General features: G+C 36.2%; 4 protein-coding genes and 1 pseudogene across 6 annotated transcripts; 1 reads left to right on the plus strand and 4 right to left on the minus strand.

Annotated features, from left to right (window-relative positions):
- Nucleotides 1-654: 654 nt before the first annotated feature.
- On the minus strand, nt 655-2,376 carry LOC116028438. 3 transcript variants are annotated; one of them, XR_004100150.1, is made up of 4 exons: nt 1,989-2,376; nt 1,464-1,905; nt 1,109-1,216; nt 655-967 (listed from the first exon to the last, which is right to left on the minus strand). XR_004100150.1 is itself a non-coding variant. In XM_031270153.1 (3 exons), exons 1-3 carry the CDS (start codon nt 2,073-2,075, stop codon nt 1,212-1,214), a joined length of 534 nt encoding a protein of 177 aa, XP_031126013.1. In that variant the 5' UTR covers nt 2,076-2,376; the 3' UTR covers nt 655-1,211. The 3 variants fall into 3 exon arrangements, 1 of the variants encoding a protein (XP_031126013.1); XR_004100149.1 differs by having other exon boundaries at nt 655-1,020; XM_031270153.1 differs by having other exon boundaries at nt 655-1,216.
- Nucleotides 2,284-3,019, minus strand: LOC116029552 (cell division control protein 2 homolog D-like). Its single transcript, XM_031271603.1, has 5 exons — nt 2,933-3,019; nt 2,750-2,843; nt 2,607-2,614; nt 2,424-2,447; nt 2,284-2,382 (listed from the first exon to the last, which is right to left on the minus strand). The coding sequence occupies exons 1-5, from the start codon at nt 3,017-3,019 to the stop codon at nt 2,284-2,286; spliced, it is 312 nt and encodes a 103-aa protein (XP_031127463.1).
- A 36-nt stretch (nt 3,020-3,055) lies between these two features.
- LOC116028437 lies at nt 3,056-4,164 on the minus strand. Its single transcript, XM_031270152.1, has 2 exons — nt 3,791-4,164; nt 3,056-3,707 (listed from the first exon to the last, which is right to left on the minus strand). The coding sequence occupies exons 1-2, from the start codon at nt 3,875-3,877 to the stop codon at nt 3,255-3,257; spliced, it is 540 nt and encodes a 179-aa protein (XP_031126012.1). The 5' UTR covers nt 3,878-4,164; the 3' UTR covers nt 3,056-3,254.
- On the minus strand, nt 3,945-6,432 carry LOC116028436 (annotated as a pseudogene).
- A 4,522-nt stretch (nt 6,433-10,954) lies between these two features.
- LOC116030642 (nuclear transcription factor Y subunit B-10-like) lies at nt 10,955-17,251 on the plus strand. The gene is made up of 7 exons (XM_031272951.1): nt 10,955-11,173; nt 11,331-11,581; nt 12,011-12,140; nt 12,273-12,278; nt 12,359-12,436; nt 12,540-12,590; nt 16,847-17,251. Exons 2-7 carry the CDS (start codon nt 11,349-11,351, stop codon nt 16,883-16,885), a joined length of 537 nt encoding a protein of 178 aa, XP_031128811.1. The 5' UTR covers nt 10,955-11,173; nt 11,331-11,348; the 3' UTR covers nt 16,886-17,251.
- The last annotated feature ends 6,877 nt before the right edge of the window (nt 17,252-24,128 follow it).

Here is a 24,128-nt window from a genome sequence, read left to right on the forward strand (position 1 = left end):
GAATTGATGGAGCTCATCCATTTTGTTCCTAAAGACTCATTCCATCTCAATAACATTGTGGTGCGAAGATCTAGGAACTAGCTCACATACATCACTCCTTTTGATGGAGCTCTTCTTGTGTCTATGAAACTCATTGGTCTTCTAGATGACCTTTGAAACTTGTTGACATTTTGGATTGACCATTCGGATGATGATTCGGTCTTCCTCTCATATGGTTATTCCTTGAGTTGTTCTTCAGCTTACCTCTCGAATGGTTCTTCTTCTTAGGTTGACCATTCGCATGCTGATCATTCAGTTTACTAATGCTATGTCCATTATGTAGATATACTCAAGGTACTTTTCATATTATTACCTTTCGAAGGTTCCACAATCTTTCGAATAGTGTCACCTTTCAGTTGACTACTCATTTATGGTGCATTACCTTTATCGACAACTTTCAAAGGTTCGAGCAGCATATCTTGACCTTTAACAAAACAGATTTAGACATCCACTATTTAAAGGATCTAAAGGTTTGGTCAATAGTATATGAGGGAGAGCTTAGATCACAACCTAGTCTAACTTTATCACCAACTGGTCTTTGCTCACCTATCATTCGATCCATTATTTTGGATGAATTAGTAAATGTAGACATTACCTCAAGCAACTTATGCTCTCTTTAAGAAAGATAATTTGCTTCTCATTTCAGAATTTTTTTTATGCTCTTAAAGGATTCGCGTTCAGCCAAGAGTCGAGCATTCACTTATTTCAATTTAGACTGAGTGCTCTTTACATATTTGAAGTCCTTCATCAGTTTCAAAACCAAATCCATAAGATCTTCATTATAACTATAATCTGAATCACATCCAATTGAGGTTTGAGAAGTTATAACTCTTCAAATTGATGTCGGCTAAAGAGGAGCCATCGCTTTCTAAACTTGAGTTGGACGAGCACGAGTTGTTGATTGCCCTATTCCAGCATATATAAGTATCTAATGCAGCAAACAAACACTTACACAATTAAACACCTTTGGTGCTTGTGGCCCTGCAACCGCATAACATTGAGCTTACAAGAGCACTATTGATGCACACATACATCCCTTTTGTAGCTGGAAACTAAATAAGCAGCTTACCACTTTTACCAAAGATAGACATGGAGGACAGAATCTTTGCCTCAGATGAAGACCAGGGGTCCCTGAGTTTCTTCCACTCCCTTGAGTGCTTGTTTCAGCCATTTTAAACTAAGAAGCAACCGAATAGTAGCAATATAAGTAATCCTCAAAAAGAAATGGGGGCAACAAGTAACACAATACAGAATAATATCACTACACAAACTATTGTAACTACATGTCTGTATCACTAAAATTGGTTTAACATGCTCATGGTTACCTTTATGCTCCTCAAACCACAGAAACTAAAATCCTAAACCCTAAAAATAATTATATTATAAATATAATTCTAAATAATAATACAATAATTAATACGTACGATTTTGCACTGCTACTGTACAATGGAGAACGACGATGGCATTGCGCTGCTGATATACAAACACGAGAGAGGAGGAAATGTTGAAAGCAACTTGGGAAAGGAATTGTTTCATGAACCGGAAATAGAGGATGAAGAGAGCAGAAGAAAGCAACGTGGGAAAGGAAATGTTGAAAAATGGCTTCATATGCTGTTGGAAAGCACAGATGGAACAACTGATGTCGAAAAGCTCGATCTTAATTACCCTCCAGAGTCGGATGATGCATATGAGCTGTGAAAGAATCAGGTAGTCTAAAACAAAGAGAAAGAAAAAAGCAATGCAAATGAAGAAAAGGAAGAAAAACAGGAAGAATGAAGAAACAGCTATGGTGGTGAAAGCTAAGTACACTCCCTCCCGGAATCCTGCTCCATAAAGACTGCAGCCCAGAAAAAGCGTGGATGCTGCCTGCAAATTAAAGCATTTAGACATTCTGATATTAGCTTTGATACGAGTGAAATGACAGAGGGCATGAAGGAAGGAAAACTGACCAGGTTAGAAAGTGCAAGGGGATTTAGGAGCATTCCATCTTCTCCATCTCTGATCTTCAGTGGCATGAAGAAGAGATTCGATTGCATGGGGAAGAAGCCATTGGTGACCAGAGACTATGATGATGCAGAAGATGAAGAGGGAGTAGCAGCCAAGAAAAGCTTCACCAAATCATCCTTCAAAACAAATGTCAAAGCAATGAGGGTTCTTAAACTCTGTTATCCTAAAGTCAAGATAACTTGCTCACTACAATCATAAAACAACCCAGCCGGATTGCTGTTTAAAGATACGATTTGTCTAAATCGTCAAAATAAGGTTGTCTAAATCGTCAAAATAAGGATGTTCCATGGCTTTCTTTGCTGAAATCCTTCTTGATGGTTCATAATGCAACATTTCCTGCATCACAAATTTAAACAGACTGTAAATATGATGTTTACATAGCCACTGACCACAGTCAAGTTCTAACAAAAACAAAAGAAACAAACTCACAGCTAGCAAGTTAAGGCCATTTTCATCCAGATTGGGGATAGATGATGAGAGTGGTTGGGGCTTCCATTGTGGATACTCATGCTAATTCACCAGCTTGCTCACTCCTGGCCAGACTTGTTCATTTGGTGTACCCAGCAATCTGTGCATCAGAAAAAAATCATTACAACCCAGGAGAAAATTGAACCAAACCCCATGAATAAGAAAGAAGAAATAATCTAGACCTGAAAATGTGCAGCAGTTGTTGTAACTCAGAATCTCCAAAAGTGAAGCTTACCAAATATGCAACCAACAGACCACATGTCCACTGCTGTTGAGTAGTGAGTAGCGCCCAAAAGAACCTCAGGAGCCCTGTACCAAAGGGTCAATATCTGGAACAGGAGAGGATGGTATTCATCATTCGCAATTTCGCATTGGAATTCACATAAAAAAATTAGACAATTTGGCAGTTGTTTCCCACCTCATGAGTGTACTTCTTGATAGGCAGAGTGAAGCTTCTTGCAAGCCCCAGATCAGCAATTTTAAGCATTGATGTCTTGCGGTCCATCAGAAGATTGNCGAATAGTAGCAATATAAGTAATCCTCAAAAAGAAATGGGGGCAACAAGTAACACAATACAGAATAATATCACTACACAAACTATTGTAACTACATGTCTGTATCACTAAAATTGGTTTAACATGCTCATGGTTACCTTTATGCTCCTCAAACCACAGAAACTAAAATCCTAAACCCTAAAAATAATTATATTATAAATATAATTCTAAATAATAATACAATAATTAATACGTACGATTTTGCACTGCTACTGTACAATGGAGAACGACGATGGCATTGCGCTGCTGATATACAAACACGAGAGAGGAGGAAATGTTGAAAGCAACTTGGGAAAGGAATTGTTTCATGAACCGGAAATAGAGGATGAAGAGAGCAGAAGAAAGCAACGTGGGAAAGGAAATGTTGAAAAATGGCTTCATATGCTGTTGGAAAGCACAGATGGAACAACTGATGTCGAAAAGCTCGATCTTAATTACCCTCCAGAGTCGGATGATGCATATGAGCTGTGAAAGAATCAGGTAGTCTAAAACAAAGAGAAAGAAAAAAGCAATGCAAATGAAGAAAAGGAAGAAAAACAGGAAGAATGAAGAAACAGCTATGGTGGTGAAAGCTAAGTACACTCCCTCCCGGAATCCTGCTCCATAAAGACTGCAGCCCAGAAAAAGCGTGGATGCTGCCTGCAAATTAAAGCATTTAGACATTCTGATATTAGCTTTGATACGAGTGAAATGACAGAGGGCATGAAGGAAGGAAAACTGACCAGGTTAGAAAGTGCAAGGGGATTTAGGAGCATTCCATCTTCTCCATCTCTGATCTTCAGTGGCATGAAGAAGAGATTCGATTGCATGGGGAAGAAGCCATTGGTGACCAGAGACTATGATGATGCAGAAGATGAAGAGGGAGTAGCAGCCAAGAAAAGCTTCACCAAATCATCCTTCAAAACAAATGTCAAAGCAATGAGGGTTCTTAAACTCTGTTATCCTAAAGTCAAGATAACTTGCTCACTACAATCATAAAACAACCCAGCCGGATTGCTGTTTAAAGATACGATTTGTCTAAATCGTCAAAATAAGGTTGTCTAAATCGTCAAAATAAGGATGTTCCATGGCTTTCTTTGCTGAAATCCTTCTTGATGGTTCATAATGCAACATTTCCTGCATCACAAATTTAAACAGACTGTAAATATGATGTTTACATAGCCACTGACCACAGTCAAGTTCTAACAAAAACAAAAGAAACAAACTCACAGCTAGCAAGTTAAGGCCATTTTCATCCAGATTGGGGATAGATGATGAGAGTGGTTGGGGCTTCCATTGTGGATACTCATGCTAATTCACCAGCTTGCTCACTCCTGGCCAGACTTGTTCATTTGGTGTACCCAGCAATCTGTGCATCAGAAAAAAATCATTACAACCCAGGAGAAAATTGAACCAAACCCCATGAATAAGAAAGAAGAAATAATCTAGACCTGAAAATGTGCAGCAGTTGTTGTAACTCAGAATCTCCAAAAGTGAAGCTTACCAAATATGCAACCAACAGACCACATGTCCACTGCTGTTGAGTAGTGAGTAGCGCCCAAAAGAACCTCAGGAGCCCTGTACCAAAGGGTCAATATCTGGAACAGGAGAGGATGGTATTCATCATTCGCAATTTCGCATTGGAATTCACATAAAAAAATTAGACAATTTGGCAGTTGTTTCCCACCTCATGAGTGTACTTCTTGATAGGCAGAGTGAAGCTTCTTGCAAGCCCCAGATCAGCAATTTTAAGCATTGATGTCTTGCGGTCCATCAGCAGATCAGCAATTTTAAGCATTGATGTCTTGCGGTCCATCAGAAGATTGTGGGGCTTCAGGTCTCTGGTGAAATGACAACAAGAAGGTAAATGAATTAACAACTCCATCAAGAAATGACAACAAGAAGGTAAATGAATTAACAACTCCATCAATATTTTCACTTTGCTGGTGAATCATGTGTTTTGAACTCCTGGAATTACCTGTGCAGAACACCATGGCCATGGTAGAAAGCAACTCCTTTGCAAAGCTGGTAAAGCAAGCTCTGCATCAAGAATTTAAAACACAGTAGATATCATGTTAGGCCATGAAGCTAAGGTAAGGAAACCAGGAATCAATGATCCACAAGTCAATTACTGACCTTAATAGTCTTGGGAGGGATGCTTTCTCCAGTCTGACGAAAACTACGGAGAAATTTCTCCAAATACAGAACCGTCTTCCCTTCCTTATTTTGTCCTTGTTTTGACATCGATCAATCTGTTTATCACAGGAAATCAAGAAAAGAAGCAAATTCAACAATAAAGTTCTGTTTAGAGTAAAATCTTCAAGATAATAGAAGACTATAGCATGCTGTAGTGTAGTTACACCAAAATCAAAGGAATCAGGCCTTAGTGTAATCAAGCTCACTTTCATCAATTCAAAAAATTAACTGCATTATCATGAAACCATAGAGAAATAAAAGATTTTGTAGCTTGCAGCAATCTAAATCAATCCACTATAACACTCATTTCACAAAATCTTGGCCTTGAAATTGAAGTTCAAAAACTGTAAAACATTCTAAAATTTCTTGAAATTGAAGTTCAAAAACTGTAAAACATTCTAAAATTTAAAGGAAATTCAAGGATCTAGACAGAACTAATTCTAAAATTTAAAGGAAATTCAAGGATCTAGACAGAACTAGAGAAATAAAAGGAATCAGGCCTTAGTGTAATCAAACTCACTTTCATCAATTCAAAAAACAGACTGCATTATCATGAAACCATAGAGAAATAAAAGATTTTGCAGCTTGCAGCAATCTAAATCAATCCACTATAACACTCATTTCACAAAATCTTGGCCTTGAAATTGAAGTTCAAAAACTGTAAAACATTCTAAAATTTAAAGGAAATTCAAGGATCTAGACAGAACTACCACAAAATTGAATGCCATTCAGAGAAAACACCCTAGGTTATAGGTACACTAGTACCACAAATTGAAGCAAGAAACATCGCTAGGTGCTCAACAAGAGGAAAAAAATTGAAAATTAGATAGAATTCTCTGAAAGCGGAGTAAAAGGGAAGGGGGAATGAGTACCTGACGATATGAGGATCCCTAGAGAGCATCCGCAAGAGGGAAATCTCGCAGAGAGTGGTAGGAGGGACGCCTTCTTCGTCCTCGTGAAGCCTGGTTTTCTTCAAGGCCACAATCTTCCCAGTCGCTCTCTCCCTCGCTCGGTAAACTTTGCCGTAAGTTCCTTCTCCAACTTTCTCCAGTTTCTCGAACGCTTCCATCGCCGACATCCCTGCTCCGACAGTTTTCCTGCCGGCGTCCATGGTCATCGTCGCCGTAGAATTCTTGTTCTCCATTCTCTCTCCCCTGTTGTGAGTATCCGATCTGAACTGTGATGTGAATTCTCTCTCTCACACCACTAACAGTCGCAGAGGCACTATATAGTCGTAGGCGGGTGGGTTTTTTTGCTCGTTAACGGCTACATTTTGAATTTCAAAACCGACGCGCTTCGTGCTTATAGTGTATTTCCATAAATGCCCTTCTAAATCACAAATTAACTTGTTAACCCAATTGGATTCCGACTTTCTTTGGTAAATCCTTTACTCCTTATGAATTTATGCCAATATTGATTTTGATTATTGATTAAGAATACAATATGTGCTCTATCCATTATATTGCACATTCAGGTAGTAACGGTAGACTTTAATCGTAAATAAAAAATATTAATTATAAATAGGGAGTTAATGGCATCCGCTCTTAATGGAGAAATTGATTTTCCTTTTCGATAGTAATAAAAATGAGGATGAAATTTGAAAATGGAGGTGGGGATAGATGAATTTTTAAATTTTCACTTGGGATGAGGAGAGCGCTAAGAACCACTCCCCGGTGAAAACTGTGGACAAATATGAGTAGATATAATTGTTGAAAATAAGGTAAAAGAGTAATATATATTTCATACTTTTAAAAATCATATTGAATGCATGAAATTCCTTTTTTTTTTGTGATATGAATTAATTATTAAATATTTAGCAATACTTTTAAATAAAAGATAATTAGATAAGATATATTTATTTTGATATTTCAAAAATTTTAAAAGAAATTTAAATGGGGTGGGGATTTCCCGTCTTCATATAATTCTCATGAAGATGGATAATTTTTTATTTTTTTCCATTCTCAATCTTTATGTAAATTTATTCATTTTTTTTTTAACTCAACCATTTTATATATAACTTATAAATTTTAAACTTTTTCAAATCTAATAAATGTTAAGAATGAATAGGTTAGAACATGTATTATTTTTGACACATCACATTAGTATTGTTATAAAAAAATAAAATAAAATAAAAACACTAATTACTTTTTAGAATGTCCTACATTGTTCTTATAATTCCACCAACAACCTATAATATTGTCCTAGAAAGAACTAGTTAGTTGCATCATAGAAAAAAGATTTTGAGAAAAATTAGGTCCACTTACATATATAGTATTGCTCCAATGGATATGTAGCTATGTTCCTATGTTCTACCGACCAAGACGAAACTAAAAATGGAGTAGGGACGAATTGAAACTAAAATAATTTACAATACAATAAAAATATTCATTATAATATATAAATTAAACACTATTAATCAAATAAAGCAATTCAAACTAAATATATTATAAATTGAAATGCAATATAATTATGTAAATGACAAGTTACAAGATATAGTACTATTTTGCATCTCTCATGTTCTAAAATTGCAGAAAGTCATTTATCATAATTATAAGTAGTATGTCATCATCTACCTTATAAGATGTATTTTAAAAGAATTAAATTTACTTAAAAGACATTCTAAATGATATAAAAGTTAATATTGTTATGGTTTAATGGGAATAAAAAATAGGTTAGTATAATCATGTGTATTAATCATTACACATGATTATATTAACATATTAATACATGTTAGTAGAATAAGAAAAAAAAAAACAAACAAAGAGAAGGGTGGGGGAAGATGGTTACGCAAAGGGAGAAATGGTGGTTGGGTTGGCGGGAAATGAGCCTGCCAGAAGGAGAAGAAAGGTTTTTTTTTTTTTTTTTTTTTTTTTTNGGAAAACTGTGGACAAATATGAGTAGATATAATTGTTGAAAATAAGGTAAAAGAGTAATATATATTTCATACTTTTAAAAATCATATTGAATGCATGAAATTCCTTTTTTTTTTGTGATATGAATTAATTATTAAATATTTAGCAATACTTTTAAATAAAAGATAATTAGATAAGATATATTTATTTTGATATTTCAAAAATTTTAAAAGAAATTTAAATGGGGTGGGGATTTCCCGTCTTCATATAATTCTCATGAAGATGGATAATTTTTTATTTTTTTCCATTCTCAATCTTTATGTAAATTTATTCATTTTTTTTTTAACTCAACCATTTTATATATAACTTATAAATTTTAAACTTTTTCAAATCTAATAAATGTTAAGAATGAATAGGTTAGAACATGTATTATTTTTGACACATCACATTAGTATTGTTATAAAAAAATAAAATAAAATAAAAACACTAATTACTTTTTAGAATGTCCTACATTGTTCTTATAATTCCACCAACAACCTATAATATTGTCCTAGAAAGAACTAGTTAGTTGCATCATAGAAAAAAGATTTTGAGAAAAATTAGGTCCACTTACATATATAGTATTGCTCCAATGGATATGTAGCTATGTTCCTATGTTCTACCGACCAAGACGAAACTAAAAATGGAGTAGGGACGAATTGAAACTAAAATAATTTACAATACAATAAAAATATTCATTATAATATATAAATTAAACACTATTAATCAAATAAAGCAATTCAAACTAAATATATTATAAATTGAAATGCAATATAATTATGTAAATGACAAGTTACAAGATATAGTACTATTTTGCATCTCTCATGTTCTAAAATTGCAGAAAGTCATTTATCATAATTATAAGTAGTATGTCATCATCTACCTTATAAGATGTATTTTAAAAGAATTAAATTTACTTAAAAGACATTCTAAATGATATAAAAGTTAATATTGTTATGGTTTAATGGGAATAAAAAATAGGTTAGTATAATCATGTGTATTAATCATTACACATGATTATATTAACATATTAATACATGTTAGTAGAATAAGAAAAAAAAAAACAAACAAAGAGAAGGGTGGGGGAAGATGGTTACGCAAAGGGAGAAATGGTGGTTGGGTTGGCGGGAAATGAGCCTGCCAGAAGGAGAAGAAAGGTTTTTTTTTTTTTTTTTTTTGTTTATCTATTCTCCAATAGCAAAAGACCTTGTGGTCAAGCGGCATGAAGTGATTCTCCCAAGTGGGAGGTCTGGGGGGCTTCAGTAGGTTGAGAAAGTATATGGACAGATACTACCTGTAACAGAGTCAATAGTATTCACAAACAAAAAAAAAACCTATTCTCCAACAAGTTGATTTTCAAGTTTGCTATGGTTTTACAGTGAACAAGTCTTGAACTGCTTTTTAAGGGCATGTGCATGGTAAACCACATCTTATGACCCTAGTCTGTAAAGGACCACAAAAAAGGTAAATCTGCTTAACTTGCCCATAATTGATCAGGTCAAACAAAGGCCAATAATCCGTAGTGTTATTAACTTTATTGAAGATGGGTTGACGGCTGAGATTGGAATTGAACACATATATTGTCTTAAAAGTTTATCATAGAACTCTGCAATAAATGAATAAAAATTGCACCAAAATTTTCTTGGAAATTTATTATACATAAAAGCAGTTTACAACTTTAAGCATAGCATTCCATTGTGTATGAAGATGTCCAATTGGAAGACATCAAAGCTTTTCACTAATCCTTCTTATTCCTTTGTCTACAGTTAGAAGGCCGGCCAAGGTGTAGTCTTTCTTAACATATTTTCAGCATCTCCTCCAGTCTGTTTCTCTGTATAACACAGCAAGCAGTGTAGTGTCCTCTACATCTTTCTCCAGATTCTGCAAATAGGTGAAAAGATGCAAATGATGTCCTCTAGAAGGGCAAATTTCAAGTTCAAAAAATACCAAATTCTTGGTTGAGTTTAAATTGTGTAAACCAAAATCACAACACACCAACAACAAGGAAGTGCCCATTACTTGATTCTGTGGAATGCTGCTGGTAATCCTTTGAATGAGTTTAGGATTTTTCTTAGCGGAATTACCTGCATCAAGCCAATAAATTACTAGATAATGCTTTTTTTCTTTTCTACAGTTGTATTATCCAGTTAGTGATCATTCTAAAGTAGTGGGTTGAATACTTGAATTTGTATCATGTCCTATCTTTTGACCCCCCTTGGTGAACTTATACCTACTTGTGTTATGATGTTATTATTAAGCCCCTATGGTTATTTCTTAGTGTTAGTGAATATGTGAAGGAAATCAAGAAAGTGCTTTGACACGGTTGTCATTATAATCTGGACATGTATATACATACAACCTGAATAGGGAGAATAAATCGATAGTTGTAATTGTTGATCCAGGATGGGATCAAGTGGTGTGTATAGAAATTGGTGCAAGATGTGATCAATTTTTTGACCGAAAGTTATTTTCAAAATTTATTTTCCAAGTTTACAAACCTACCATAATATTAAAGAAATTAATATGTGGACCTGACAACCTACTTGTGATTTGTGAAGACACCCCTAATTTGAATGTTGTGTTGCGGAATAGTGAAGCGAATATTGAAAATTCATTAAAAATAGTCCATAATAAAGTAGGAATAAAGAACAAGAAAACCCAAACGACGTCGTACAAAGTTGCGGGGTGGGCAACAACAGCCACCGCGTGAACGCCGCCATCTACACGTGGCCTAATCAGATGGAACGGTTCTATCCAAAAACCAGTTAAATTAAAAAGCCGAAAAACTGAACACTCAGAAAACGGAGAAAGAGGGATTCCACACTCCAGTGTGGGTTGGTAATACATTATAATATTGGGATTAAAAAATAAAAAAGAAAAAGAAAAAGAGAGGAAGAGAACCAACGGTGTTGATAAACCTAACCCCAACCCCAATCTCTCATCTCAGTCGTCTCCTCTCTCCCCTCTTCTCCAGCGTCCGATCTCCCCTCCCCTCTTCTCTCCTTCACCCCCGCCCAAATACAAATACTCTGTTTTCAGGTTCTCTTTCATATCTCATTTCTTCTACACTCACTATCTCTACCTATGATCAAAATTCTCGATTAATCCGTTCATCGATTTTTACAGATTTATTGGATTGGATTTTCGATCCTGCTTAAAATGAACTGTTTGCTTGATGTTTTTGTGGCGTGGTTAGGGTTTTGCTGCTGCTGCTATGTCGGACGGTCAGGCATCGTCGCAGCATCCGCACAGTCCCGGTGGCGGCAGTCACGAGAGCGGGGAGCAGAGCCCTAGGTCGAATGTTAGGGAGCAGGATAGGTTTCTCCCCATCGCGAATATCAGTCGGATCATGAAGAAGGCTCTCCCGCCCAACGGTAAAATTGCTAAGGATGCTAAGGAGACTGTTCAGGAATGCGTCTCCGAGTTCATCAGCTTCATCACCAGCGAGTATGCTTTTCTGATTTTCCGGTTTTTTTTTGGATTGATTAGAGGGAGTGAACTGTTTGTGATAATCTATTTGCTTTACTGCTGTATGATCTGATTATATCTGCGAGAGATGTTTTCTCCCTTTCTATGTCATGAAATGCTCCTAGATCATAATAAACTTTTTCGCTTTTACAGCTTTCTGTGTCTGTCTGTCCCCAAGTCACTAGCATTTATATTGAATATATAATCTGGAATAAATATCTTCTTTTGGTACTTCCTGCTACTAGGCTGCACTAATTAGTAATATTTTCTGTGTATATATGGTTCTAACCTTGAATTTTTCTGCATATGCAAGAGCTTCCTTATGTGGTATTTTATAAATACACATATTTTGATGTGTTTTGTTATATTTGATTGCAATTCTGAGAATATTTTCTGGTTGTGACCAAGGGCAAGTGACAAGTGCCAGAGAGAAAAAAGGAAGACAATTAATGGAGATGATCTGCTATGGGCAATGGCTACTTTAGGGTTTGAAGATTATCTTGACCCCCTGAAGGTGTACCTCACCCGTTACAGGGAGGTACTTATCATTGTCTCTTCACCTTATGTTGGTTCTCATAGTCTGAATGCTCTTGTTGTGGACTCTGAACTGATGGATTTTTATTTTATTTTTTTTGTTTCTTTTTCAATTTTGGATCAATGGCTTTTGCAGATGGAGGTAAGCCAGTGTGCTTTCCAAAGTGATATATATATTGGCTATGTTCTTTTTGCTGTAAGCTTAACTAATTTATTTTATAGGGTGATACAAAGGGGTCGGCAAAAGCCGCTGATGGTCCTGGTAAAAGAGATGGGATGCAGCCTACTCCTAATATGCAGGTATTTCCGTACTTTCATATATTGCTATCCATTGTTCATTTGTTTAACTTAAAAGATGCAACAGTGTCTTAATGAATTATGGTCTTTCTGTATCTTACTACAGCTTGCACATCAAGGCTCATTCACTCAAGGAATGAGTTATGGAAACTCACAGGTATTCTCCCTCTATGTGCCTGATTAAGGATATACAGTGCTAGATCCTTGTTACTGCATGCCTATCTTTCAGAAATGGTTGTCTTTGTGTAACATTTATTCTCTACCATGTTATGAGTAGATTCCCATTTCTTTTAATCATCTCTTCTTTTGTAGTTCACATTTCATGTAAATTACGGCTTTTTTTTATTTAGAAAATTTCTCCTATCTTTATACTATTAAAGATACCTATACATTTTATCCAGTGGGCCAGTTGTCTATATTTGGTTGCACTTTTCTTAATAAAAAAGTGCAAAAGGATCCTAAATATGTGTAAGTGTATTTGTTAACCCAGCATAAAGGTGCACTCAAGTGAAATGCATGTTTTCAGCACATGAAGTATGTACCCGTTCCTTATATGGTGTACTTATTCTTCTCTAGTTTTCTTCACATTAACTTTAATATTTGCTCTTTCCCAACCCTCTTAGCACCACACTTAACACAATGCACACATCAAAAGTAGTTGTAATCGAAGGAGCACTGCTGTGCTTTGGCAAAGTGCATAAATGTTAGAAAGTGAACCAATGCGGTGAATCAGTGAGTGATGTGAATTGGTCAATGGAACAAAAGTTCAGAGTTTTAATTGAACTTACTGGTACAGCCTTTCACTCTTGCACCTCCAGTGGCCTCCACAACTGAACAGGTTGCAGCCAATTATGCCAGAGACGTGTAGTTCCTCTGGATACCCTTTTGTCCTCATTGTTTTTTGAAGGGCATCCTCCAAACTCTTCTTTCTTCCTTGGCAAATTGATTCAATTGTCTCTTCTTCCCTCTATTCTCATTGCCCAACATGATCAACTCAGCTCACAAATTGTAGGTTTTCTTTTTTGGGGTGTTGTTGATTGTTGCTCCTCTCCGATAGAGTTACACTGAGAGATAGAGGTCCATTTTTTCCCTAAAATGCATTTCATAGGTTTTTTAGCAGTAAGTTAATCTCTACCATGTTATGTATTCGAACTTCTATTAATCTCCAATAGTCTCCACAACTCAACTGATCGCAGCCAATCACACTAGGGACATGCATGCTACTCCTTTGTATGCCCTTTCATAATCATCCTCAACTTTTTTCTTTTTCATTTTTGGTCACATTCTAACACTCTTTTCCTTGGCAAACCTGATTCGTTTCTTCTCTTTATTATTGTCGTCTAACACGTTCAACCCAATTTGCAAATTGGGGGTTTTCTGTTTTGGGGTGTTGTTGATTATCGTCTCTCTCCAATTGAGAGTTACTTTAAGAGATAGTAGTTGAAATTTTTCTAAATTGCATTTCCAAAAGGTGTTTCATAAGTTTTTTAGTGGTGGTGTAAAATAAAGATTAGGCCAAAATGCATTTGGTAAATGCGTTTCAGGGGAAATAATTAACTACAACGCATTTGGGAAAGTAATTCTCCTATTTCTGTCCAAGTTTCAAAATCTAATCTATTTTCGTCTAACATCTGCAAACACTCACCTATTTTTGTCAAAAACCCCTCAGCACAGTGAGTTTGAGAATTGTAATTTTTTACTGTAATTAATTAATTCAAATCATTTAATATGTTGATATAATATATTTTAATCATTTCTTTGATGAAGAAATTGAAATTGCTTTGTTTGAGGATTATGGGTTTTAATAATTGACGACTAATTTAATATTACAAGTGACAAAATGACTTATTATTATCAAAAAATGATGTATATTGTCTTAGAAATTACTTTATAAATCATTTACATATCATTTTGAATTATAAGGTTTGATTGAGTTTTGCCATTTAGTGTTGCTTTTTGTAATTTTGTTTTTGTTTAAAGCAATGCTTTGCTTTGCACTTTAAAGCAACGTGCAGCTATGTTGGTTCGGTTTTTTGCTTAAAGTAAGTTTTTCAATGAGTTGATGGTTCTGGTGGAGCTTCTAATACTTAGCTACCCAAGTGTTAAGGTGAAGCTTGATGAGTTCATCCCTAGATATTTGTCTATTAACTTGGGTTCATGTGGTGTTCTATATGTCACCTACCCTAAAGCCAATTTAAGGGGTATATGATTGAAGAGGAATCAGAGAAGCTTAGAAAGACATGGATATGTAACACACAAGACATTATTAATTGAGACTTGTTCTGCATTCAAACTAACACATAACATCTCTTAAATAGATGAGATGAAAGGCTCTAGCAAAGTGAACAGTGTACTCTATTAATATAGACTCAAACAATGCACACCAATGACATAAAACAATGAGTTTTCCTGACAAGATGACACCAACTCTTCATGCAGATAAGGCAAAGCCAAGCGTTATCATTATTTGAAGTTTAGTAGAAGTTTGCCACATGGTGTGAAGTGATCAGTTATTGTGACCAAAGTTTTTGCCATATTCACCTTGCATCTTGACATGTTTCCATTAATCCATTCACTGCATCATTCCCAATTCATCCTCTGTTCTTCATCTGAGGGTGTGCCTGAAGCTGTGGACCCTAGGCTTGAGAATCCCATCTCTTCTTGTGCTTGTCTATTTTGTATCTTGTTCCTAAGTGATCTTCTGAGAGATCCTGTATTTTTACTTCTGACTGAATGAGGATAGTTCCGTGTAGGGTAGGGATGGTTTTTAGTATCTTGTGACCATGGGTTCTGTGTATCCTGTAGATTCCTATAGTACTCAGCCTTAGCTGCATGACTTCTCTTGGTGTGAATATGATGTGGATTAGGTTGTGATGCTGTTGGATTATATGGCTATATATCTTGGAAGAGAATTTCTTAGCATCATGATATTCTTCTCCAAGATCAATGCTGTAATGCTGTATGACCATTGGGTTACAAGAGAACAATGGTGCTATAAGCAATTATTCATGAGAATTCTATATTTGAATTGGTCTAGTGAAGTGAATTCTCAGATGGTCCTTGTACTTATCATGACTCTTGAAAATTGATTCCTCTTGATACTTAGATCTGAACTATGGAAGAAGTCCTTTCAATTGTACGGGAAGCTTGAATATGCGGGCAAATGCATAATTTGGATTTGTTCTAAAGGAGTAGGGGTAGAGCATTTGCCCTCCATGTTTAGAAAAAAAACTTGGCATTCACAATTGGTTCGGTGTTTGTGTAAATAATCTGTCTCATGGTTACTAGGTCAAGTCAATGATGGGTCACCCCTAGTTGAAATTGCCATCCCTAGTTGGGTGGTAGACTGGTAGATCATCAGGTGTCCTAAAAACTCCTAAATCTTAATGGTCTGGGATCCACCATGTAAGGCTTTTGACATGGTGTAACTTGTAAGCATCTACCTTATAAGGCTGAGATCATCTTGATCTTATGAAGCCTAGATAAGAAATCAACATGGACAATGCCTTTACTTTCGACATTTTTGACAGTAGCCTAAAGTGGATTTTATAGATCTATATACTGGACAGGAGGAAACAAGATTATAAGGGTGTGGCATCTATAGCTTTTTGAGAAAATGCCTCTACTAGATAGTCTAGATGATTAGGCCTAGATCATCTTGATCTAGCCTAGAGGTTTTTCTGTCAATAAAATGTACTTCTCTTGGAGTGACTAATTAAAGTTGTCCTCAATATTTTGGAAATGTCACTTCCTTGATTGATTTTCCACCATGAAATCGGAGTACGATTTAGGGAGATTGTATGCATACCATAACTATTCTCTCATTTTTGTGGAGTCATTTTGACTTTTAGGAATTTATCTCTTTATAGGAGCATATTTTACTCTGTAAAGGCCTGAAGGGTGGAGACTGAACTACATATCTAGACCAAGATTGACTTCATACAAAGCTTATGACATTGTTGCTTGAGTTTGCATTATTGGTTTGGTCTTTATTTGCTATTTCCTCTATGGCTCTACCATTTTCTTGGTGATTTGGAGGTAGGAAATTAAGATATATGTGAAATAGGAAGGTTATATTTGTCAAAGAGGTGAAAGCCTTTTTATTTAGCGAAGAGGTTACTTGTAGTCTTGTAGAGGTAATTGGGGGGTTTGCTATAGAAGAGGAATTATATATTGGAGTCTTATGATATTTGCATAAGCTAAGCATCTCAAGAGGAAACCTAAAGATTTGCTTGTTGGCCTTGTTACTTTCATTCATTCATTCATTCATTCTTGATCATAATCTTTGGAGGTTAACTATGTGTTGCTTTTATCCCATTATAAATTTCTAGGTTCTGTATAGTTTAAAGCTCAAAATATGGAGATTCTGATTTGTTGGTGTGAATAATATCTATTGGAATTTTGCATTCTTAGGGTCAGCATATGATGGTTCCAATGCAAGGCAGAGAGTAGAAGTCGATCTTCTTCAGGGGATCAATGGCGCACTGTTTGCCCGGAACATGATTGGACTCCGAACTGAGTCTATATAAATATATATATAAGAATCCTTGTGCTTTAAACTATGTAACATGATTGATTGATTTTTGTTGTCTTTGGGTGTCACAGCCCCGTGATATTTTAAATATTTATAATTGGGTGTGAAGAACTGTTCTATAGTAGTGAGAATCTTATTCATTTAACTAGAACTTGTGGATCTCATTTCTTAGAAATTGAGTTATCTCTGTGATAGGATCATAGGAAGCTGTCTGCATGTAAGGTCGGGCTATTTCCTTCATTCAGGAAGAAATTGAATTATTTCTGTGATAAGAGTGCATGTTACGATCGGGCTGCTTTATTCTGGAAGTTTGAACCTGAAACCATTTTTTTTTTAAATGATTGCCCATTTGGTTTTATTTTTTACTTACAGCCTGCTTGGTTTGTCAGAAAAAGAAATTTCAATAACTTTTTTGGAATTATGAATCCTCATGTTTGGACCGGTTTGGTTAATGAAAGAGTATTTTTCTGAGGGTTTTTTTGGTAAGGTTTTCATAAATCAAATAGGAAAATGCTATTTACCTCTCCTAAATTTTTTAAAATATTTTTTTTTCATCATTTGATTTATATTCATTAGATGTCATAAATAAGTTGATTCTACATTTTATTCCACACTTTAATTAAAATTAAATGATAACATTTCAGTAGTCCTCATATGACTTGTTAGGCCTTCCCATTAATTGATTTTTCACATATTTTGAGAATGATAATGTTGAGGTGGAAGACAGAAGGGGAAGAAAGGGAAAGTTTGAGGTGCTCCTAGAAATCAAAGGTTTTTATCAAAATAATAATAGGACTCATCAAAATTTAAGGAGTAGGTTGGTTGTTCGCGCGGTTGTGTGTGTGTCTATATATATATATATATATATAAAATTCTCATATGTTGTCAGAATATACGGTTCTTGACTAATTTATTACAGAGGTTATGAAACAATTTTTGCACACTAAAAATCTTAAGGTATTGGTGAATTTCTTATAAAGTTAACCTGAGAAATTTGGCATCTTTTTGTATCTTAAAAGTTCTGGTTTGATTGCAAGGAAATTATTAACCTTTAGGATAGTGTGTTTTACACGCTTTGTAGATGGTGATTAGTGTTCTTTTGTTTGTACTAAGTATCATGTTCCTTATACGAGACCCAAGTGATGAAGTGCTTAACAAGTTATACAAGGTATTTGAAATGCTTTTTAGAGTTGAAGATCCTTGCATTAGTGGTTTCAATATAGGAATGAGAATAAAATGTAAATTTCTTATTTTACCCCTCCAATAATAAAGAGTTTTTTTAACTTTTCAGTCAGGTTGAGACGAAAACCTAACGTTGGGAGTCAAACATGCTACTTTGCTTATAACTGAGCTATGGGGGTAAAAAATGGATACTATCATAACTCAGAGATTGAATCGTCAATATGGATATAAGTTAGTGAGTAAATATGAGAAAATGTGGACAAATCCAAAGCATTGATATGCAAGATCTGATGGATTAGAAATCAAGTAAAAAATGAACGAGGTCATTTTCATAAATAATACAAAATTTTAAAATGAGTGGGGTCATTTTATAAATAGTATAAAGTTTTGTTTATTTTTAACCGTTAGATCTACTAGATAATGATTTGAATTTGTTCGCAAGTTCTCACGTGGGACATGGTTCTCACTTGATTAGGGATCTATGAAAATTATTTTGGATAAAATATCAACCAACTAATACATTTTTTTTTACCTTGAAATATGAAATTACTATTTTGTCCTATTTGGATGGAAATATTAACAGGAAATTATATTTGATACCATCAAATAGTCAAGTAACATGTGATGAAATTAAAAGTTAAAGAAGAAGAGAGTATAATTAACTTAATATTAAATTATCTTTTTTTTTTCACTAATATTTGATCATTTTTGAATGGATATACTAAGTTAGAATTAAATTTGACATACCACATCAATTGGGATAGCAATATAGTCAAACAAAAAAAAACTATATATAAAAATTGATAAATTTATCTAAAAAAAAATTGTTATAAATATTTTGACATTATTATTACTTTTATAACGTTTGTAACGGCTATGTTATTTATTCCATCCTTAATGATTGTACTTGTATATATATACTCATATATTGAAATAAGAAGATGGAATGATTTCTTTTTTTGATAACTCTTGTCTCTACTCTACTTTTACTATTTTTATTATTTCCTGCTTATTGTTTACAACACAATGGTTAGGAGCTAACTGGCCAATGGGCATCAAATTCTTAACAAAAATGTTATTATACTTCAAAACTAAAAACGAAATTAACTCCTTAGAGCTCAAATTTTAGCCAAACTTTCCCTTTAAGAGATTAAATTAAGTGTCAGTTTGAAAATACAAAAATATTTCTTGGAAAGTGATTCACTTTTTGGTACTTGGCTAAAAGTCATAAAATGGTCATTTTTTTTAGTTGAAAGTTACAAAATTGCATTTTTTCTATTTGATTCATTTTATAAAACCATCAGCATAAATCTATTACAAAATTATATCTTATAAAATATGAATTATTTCAATGATGATGATGATTGATAGGTTCCCCGGTCTGCATACTCTACTCCCGGTCTGTTTTCGATTACCTGTCTTTAGTGAATGACTGACCTTACCGGACTGTCTGATGGCGTTGGGAGTCCTTTGGGATCTTTCGCCTAAGGGCTCAGTTAGACCGGGAGCCCAATCTTTCTAGGACGTCTGCTTCAAAATCCCACACACCGATTGCGTGACATTTGACTTCCAGGTATAGGGCCAACCTGTAGACCGGTGCATGCTCGCCAGGCGTCCACCATGCCACAGGCTCGACACTCTTCCCTTAATCATCTATAAATACTGTATTTAATGTAGTGAGAAGGACTTTTGACTATTTCTACTATATTATAGTCAAAGAGCCCGGGAATTTCTAATCCACTGTCACGTTGATCGGACTCCTTTAAGGGTATAAAACCTTGTACCCGATCTTTTATTAATAAAAGAATATTTCAATCGTATCTCCGTATTTTACTCTATCAATAATAATAATAATAATAATAATAATAATAATAATAATAACAATAATACTAATAATAATAATAATAATAATTATTATTATTATTATATTACTATTACTATTATTATTATTATTATTATTATTATTATTATTATTATTTATGTTTAAATAAAAGTTAGAAATAAAAATTTCCAATAGTTATAAAGATTAATAATAATTATAATAAAAAGATGTAAATAAATAAATTTTAATTTGTAATTTATTATAATAAAAAGAAATATATATTTAATAAGGAATTGATAAGTGGCCAATCATTATTGTGTGTACCATACTATCAAATAATGTATATTCAGTATAAAAATAATATACTTCTAGTATACTAAAAATGTAGACTATATTCAGGAGATGTACATTATTAGTGTACTGAATGTACATTATATTGTATAATGTACATTCAGTACAAAAATAATGTACATTTAATATATTAAAAATGTACTTTTCGTTATGGTCCACATAGTACTATATGGACCATGGCCCACAAAATAATTTGCCGGGTAAGGCTAAGCTAATAATTTTATTGTTTGGCCCAACTCGATCAGACACACAAATTATATCAAGGACCAGGGTTTATCTTGCATTGTTGATCCTGGTACAAAACAATATTCAGATTATGTATCTGTGTTTAACATAGTTATGTATCTTTACTTATTAAATCATGTACCTATTACAATTAACATATTATGTATCTGTATTTAGCATATTGTGTGCTTACACTTAATAAATTATATACATGCAGTTAACATATTATGCACTTTTAATTTATTTATGGATGCTGATAGAGTAAATATGCATATACGGTAAGAAATACTCTTTATTAATGTATAAGTCGGGTACAAGGTTGCTATACCCAAGGGGAGTTGGCCAACGTGACAGCGGGTTAGAGGTTCCCGAGCTCCTTGACTATTATATATAGAAAATAGCCAAAACCCTCCTCGTGACATTAAATGCGGTATAAATAGGCTGTCAGGGGACAAGTGACGAGCTTTCGGCATGGTGGCCGCGTGGCGGGCATGCACGGGCTCAAGGCGGGCCCGATACTTGAGATCCAGGTGTCGCGAAGTTGTAGGGTTTAAACTTTAAGGATAAAATGCCGAAGAACTGTACCCGACCCGTTCAGTCCGGGCTCTAAGGTCAGTACCTAGACTGGTCATAGTCCGACTCTTGCGATTGACCGGTAACGGGAGTAGATCGGTTAGTTGAAATAGATCGAGGGTATAGTTCGGTAGATCGGAAAATAATCAATATCAGATGCATAATGTATTAACTGAAGATATATAATCTAAATGTTGTATGGTCCATGGTATAACAATTAGATCATACCAATATTTTAATTGGACTAGCTCAATCTAATTTAAAGAATAACAATATAGATGGTGGGTTCACCAGCCCATCGGTTGTTATACCTTGGACCATGGTCCGAAAACGGCGCTGTTTCTTTAAGTAAAGAAACGACAGCCGTTACATTTTAACAAATCCCATTTTATTTTTGTGTGTTCATAACAAAATGAAACTACATTGTATCTAAAATGAAATTGTGTCGCATATTGTGTTTATATTATCAAATGGAACTGTAATTGAATTGAAATGATACTTTAGTTGTGTTGAAATGAAACTGCAGTATGTATAAAATGAAACTTGACGGTAATAATGCGTTACCGGTATATTATTTGAATGTAATTGAGTGTTATCAAGTATTTGAATACAGTATTGAGAGTAGTACTCAGTGTACAGATAAGTTCAGTGTTGTTTTGTCTAGTAAGCAGTGTCGTCAGAAGTGTCCCCCTTCTACAAGTGTTGTGAGCCTTTTTATCTCCTTCAACTCAGTAATGGAGCGTTAATGCCAAGGGCTGAGGAGCCGTTGAGCATTAATGCCTTGAGCTGAACGTTGGGTATCAATGCTGAGGAGTTGAACGTTGGACATCAATGTTGATGCTGAGGAGTTGAACGTTGGACATCAATGTTATGGGGATGAACGTTGGGCATCAATGTTGATGAGTTGAACTGTTGAGCATTGATGATGAGGAGTGAAGTGTTGAACGGTTGGTTGAACGTCCGTTGCCTTGCCTCTGGGTCCTGCCAGTGGTTCCGGGTCGGGTGCTGCAAGCCTGATTACTTTGTCACCAGTCCCCCCACTCCCTAGCCAATGAGAGTGGTTGAGGTGGTTTGGGAGTAATGACCAGCGTAAAAATTGTTTTTGTTTGTATTATTTTTTTTTCTTTAGTTGCGTCCTCGGCACGAGGCCAGGTCTCGCGTGACCTCGGCCAGTGCCGAGGTCACGATGGACATGACCTCGACTACTGCCGAGGTCACGCGCTGGGCCGAGGTTACGGTTTTTTTTTTTTTTTTTTTTTTTTAAATTTTTTGCTCAGGGCTCTTGCGTGAGTTCACTTCGACCATCCGTAGGTTCGGTCAAAGGTCAGCTCTCTCGTCAGGTAGCTAGCGAGATCGGATCTCGTGCTGGCCCTAAGGGACTAGAGTGTGGTGTTTTCGTAGCAAAGCCTTAAGCTTTACCCAGAAAACACCCTCCGAGGTCAGCTCTCCCGTCAGGTAGCTAGCGAGATCAGATCTCGTGCTGGCCTTAAGGGATTATAGTGTGGTGTTTTTTAAATCCAAGCCCTTGGCTGGGCTCAGAAAAACACTCTCCCGTTAGGAAGCTAGCGAGATCGGATCTCGTGCCGGCCCTAAGGGATTAGAGCTTAGATTTATTATTATTATTTTGTTTTTTAACAAAATTGATCAGGGCAGACCATGACCAACTACTGAGTCCTTTTGCTTATGGAGGTGAACGCACAAGTGAAGGAGGCAGATGTACAAGTGCAGGAGGCGGATGCACCAGTGGAGGCGATAGACGCACTTGAGGAGACGGATGCACCAGTGGAGGATGCGAGTGCACAAGTGCAGGAGGCGTGCGAGTGCACAAGTGCAGGAGGCATGCGAGTGCACAAGTGTAGGAGGCGGATGCACAAGTGGAGGAAGCAAAATCACTTGAGGAGGAAGCAAATGCTCGAGGAGGTGACTCTGCTCGAGGTGGTGACTCTGCTCGAGCAGGTGACGCTGCTCGAGGAGGTGACTCTGCTCGAGGTGGTGACTCTGCTCGAGCAGGTGACGCTACTCGAGGTGGTGATGCTGCTCGAGGTGGTGACACTGCTCGTGGAGGTGACGCCACTTGAGGAGGTGATACCACTTGATGAGGTGACGCTGCGTGAGGAGCAGCGCCACTTGATGAGGTGACACCAGCTTGATGAGGTGACACCCGCTTGATGAGGTGACACCAGCTTGATGAGGTGACACCCGCTTGATGATGTGACACCAGCTTGGTGAGGTGACACCCGCTTGAGGTGTTGACGTTGCTCGAGGAGGAGGTAACGCTTAATGTGATTGAGGTGGTGACCTCGCACGTTTGATGAGGTGACGCCAGCGTCACTTGATGAGTTGACGCTGCTTGAGGAGCAGCGCTACTTGATGAGGTGACGCCACTCACCGCTTGAAGAAGTCCACGGCTTGGATGGGAGCCGCGTTCACTCGGTAACGCCACTGCTTGTAAGTCCACTACTTGGATGGGAGCAACGTTCATTGGGTAACGCCACTGCTTACAAGAGGTGAACGCACAAGTGAAGGAGGCGGACACACTTGAGGAGGAAGCGCTACTGGTTGGAAGTCCACGGCTTGGATGGGAGTAGTGTTCACTTGATCACGCCACTACTTGTAAGTCCACTGCTTGGATGGGAGCCGCGTTCACTCGGTAACGCCACTGCTTGTAAGTCCACTGCTTGGATGGGAGCCGCGTTCACTCGGTAACGCCACTGCTTGTAAGTCCACTACTTGGATGGGAGCAGCGTTCACTGGGTAACGCCACTGCTTACAAGAGGTGAACGCACAAGTGAAGGAGGCGGACGCACTTGAGGAGGAAGCGCCCGTGGTTGTTGTTGAGTTGGCTACGAAGATAACCCTTGCGGCGATCTCCCACACGGTTACTGTTGAGCTGTTTACGAAGATAACCCGAGGGGTAACCATTGAGCTGCCCACGAAGATCACCCAAGGGTGACCATTGTTCACTCGATGAGAACCATGAGAGCTGCTGGATCCGGGATGACCATTGT

This window comes from Ipomoea triloba, chromosome 9 (genome assembly GCF_003576645.1).
Source record: "Ipomoea triloba cultivar NCNSP0323 chromosome 9, ASM357664v1".
In the NCBI taxonomy this organism is placed as follows: Eukaryota; Viridiplantae; Streptophyta; class Magnoliopsida; order Solanales; family Convolvulaceae; genus Ipomoea; species Ipomoea triloba.

Coding starts and splice junctions, on each gene's coding strand:
- LOC116028437 (XM_031270152.1), bottom strand. CDS start 3,877: ATGCAATCGAATCTCTTCTTCATGCCACTGAAGATCAGAGATGGAGAA. Junction 3,708..3,790: donor CCCTTGCACTTTCTAACCTG/GTCAGTTTTCCT, acceptor TTTAATTTGCAG/GCAGCATCCACGCTTTTTCT.
- LOC116030642 (XM_031272951.1), top strand. CDS start 11,349: ATGTCGGACGGTCAGGCATCGTCGCAGCATCCGCACAGTCCCGGTGGC. Junction 11,582..12,010: donor ATCAGCTTCATCACCAGCGA/GTATGCTTTTCT, acceptor GTTGTGACCAAG/GGCAAGTGACAAGTGCCAGA. Junction 12,437..12,539: donor AGCCTACTCCTAATATGCAG/GTATTTCCGTAC, acceptor ATCTTACTACAG/CTTGCACATCAAGGCTCATT.
- LOC116028438 (XM_031270153.1), bottom strand. CDS start 2,075: ATGCAATCGAATCTCTTCTTCATGCCACTGAAGATCAGAGATGGAGAA. Junction 1,906..1,988: donor CCCTTGCACTTTCTAACCTG/GTCAGTTTTCCT, acceptor TTTAATTTGCAG/GCAGCATCCACGCTTTTTCT.
- LOC116029552 (XM_031271603.1), bottom strand. CDS start 3,019: ATGGACCGCAAGACATCAATGCTTAAAATTGCTGATCTGGGGCTTGCA. Junction 2,844..2,932: donor TCAAGAAGTACACTCATGAG/GTGGGAAACAAC, acceptor CTCCTGTTCCAG/ATATTGACCCTTTGGTACAG. Junction 2,383..2,423: donor TGACTGTGGTCAGTGGCTAT/GTAAACATCATA, acceptor TTTGTGATGCAG/GAAATGTTGCATTATGAACC.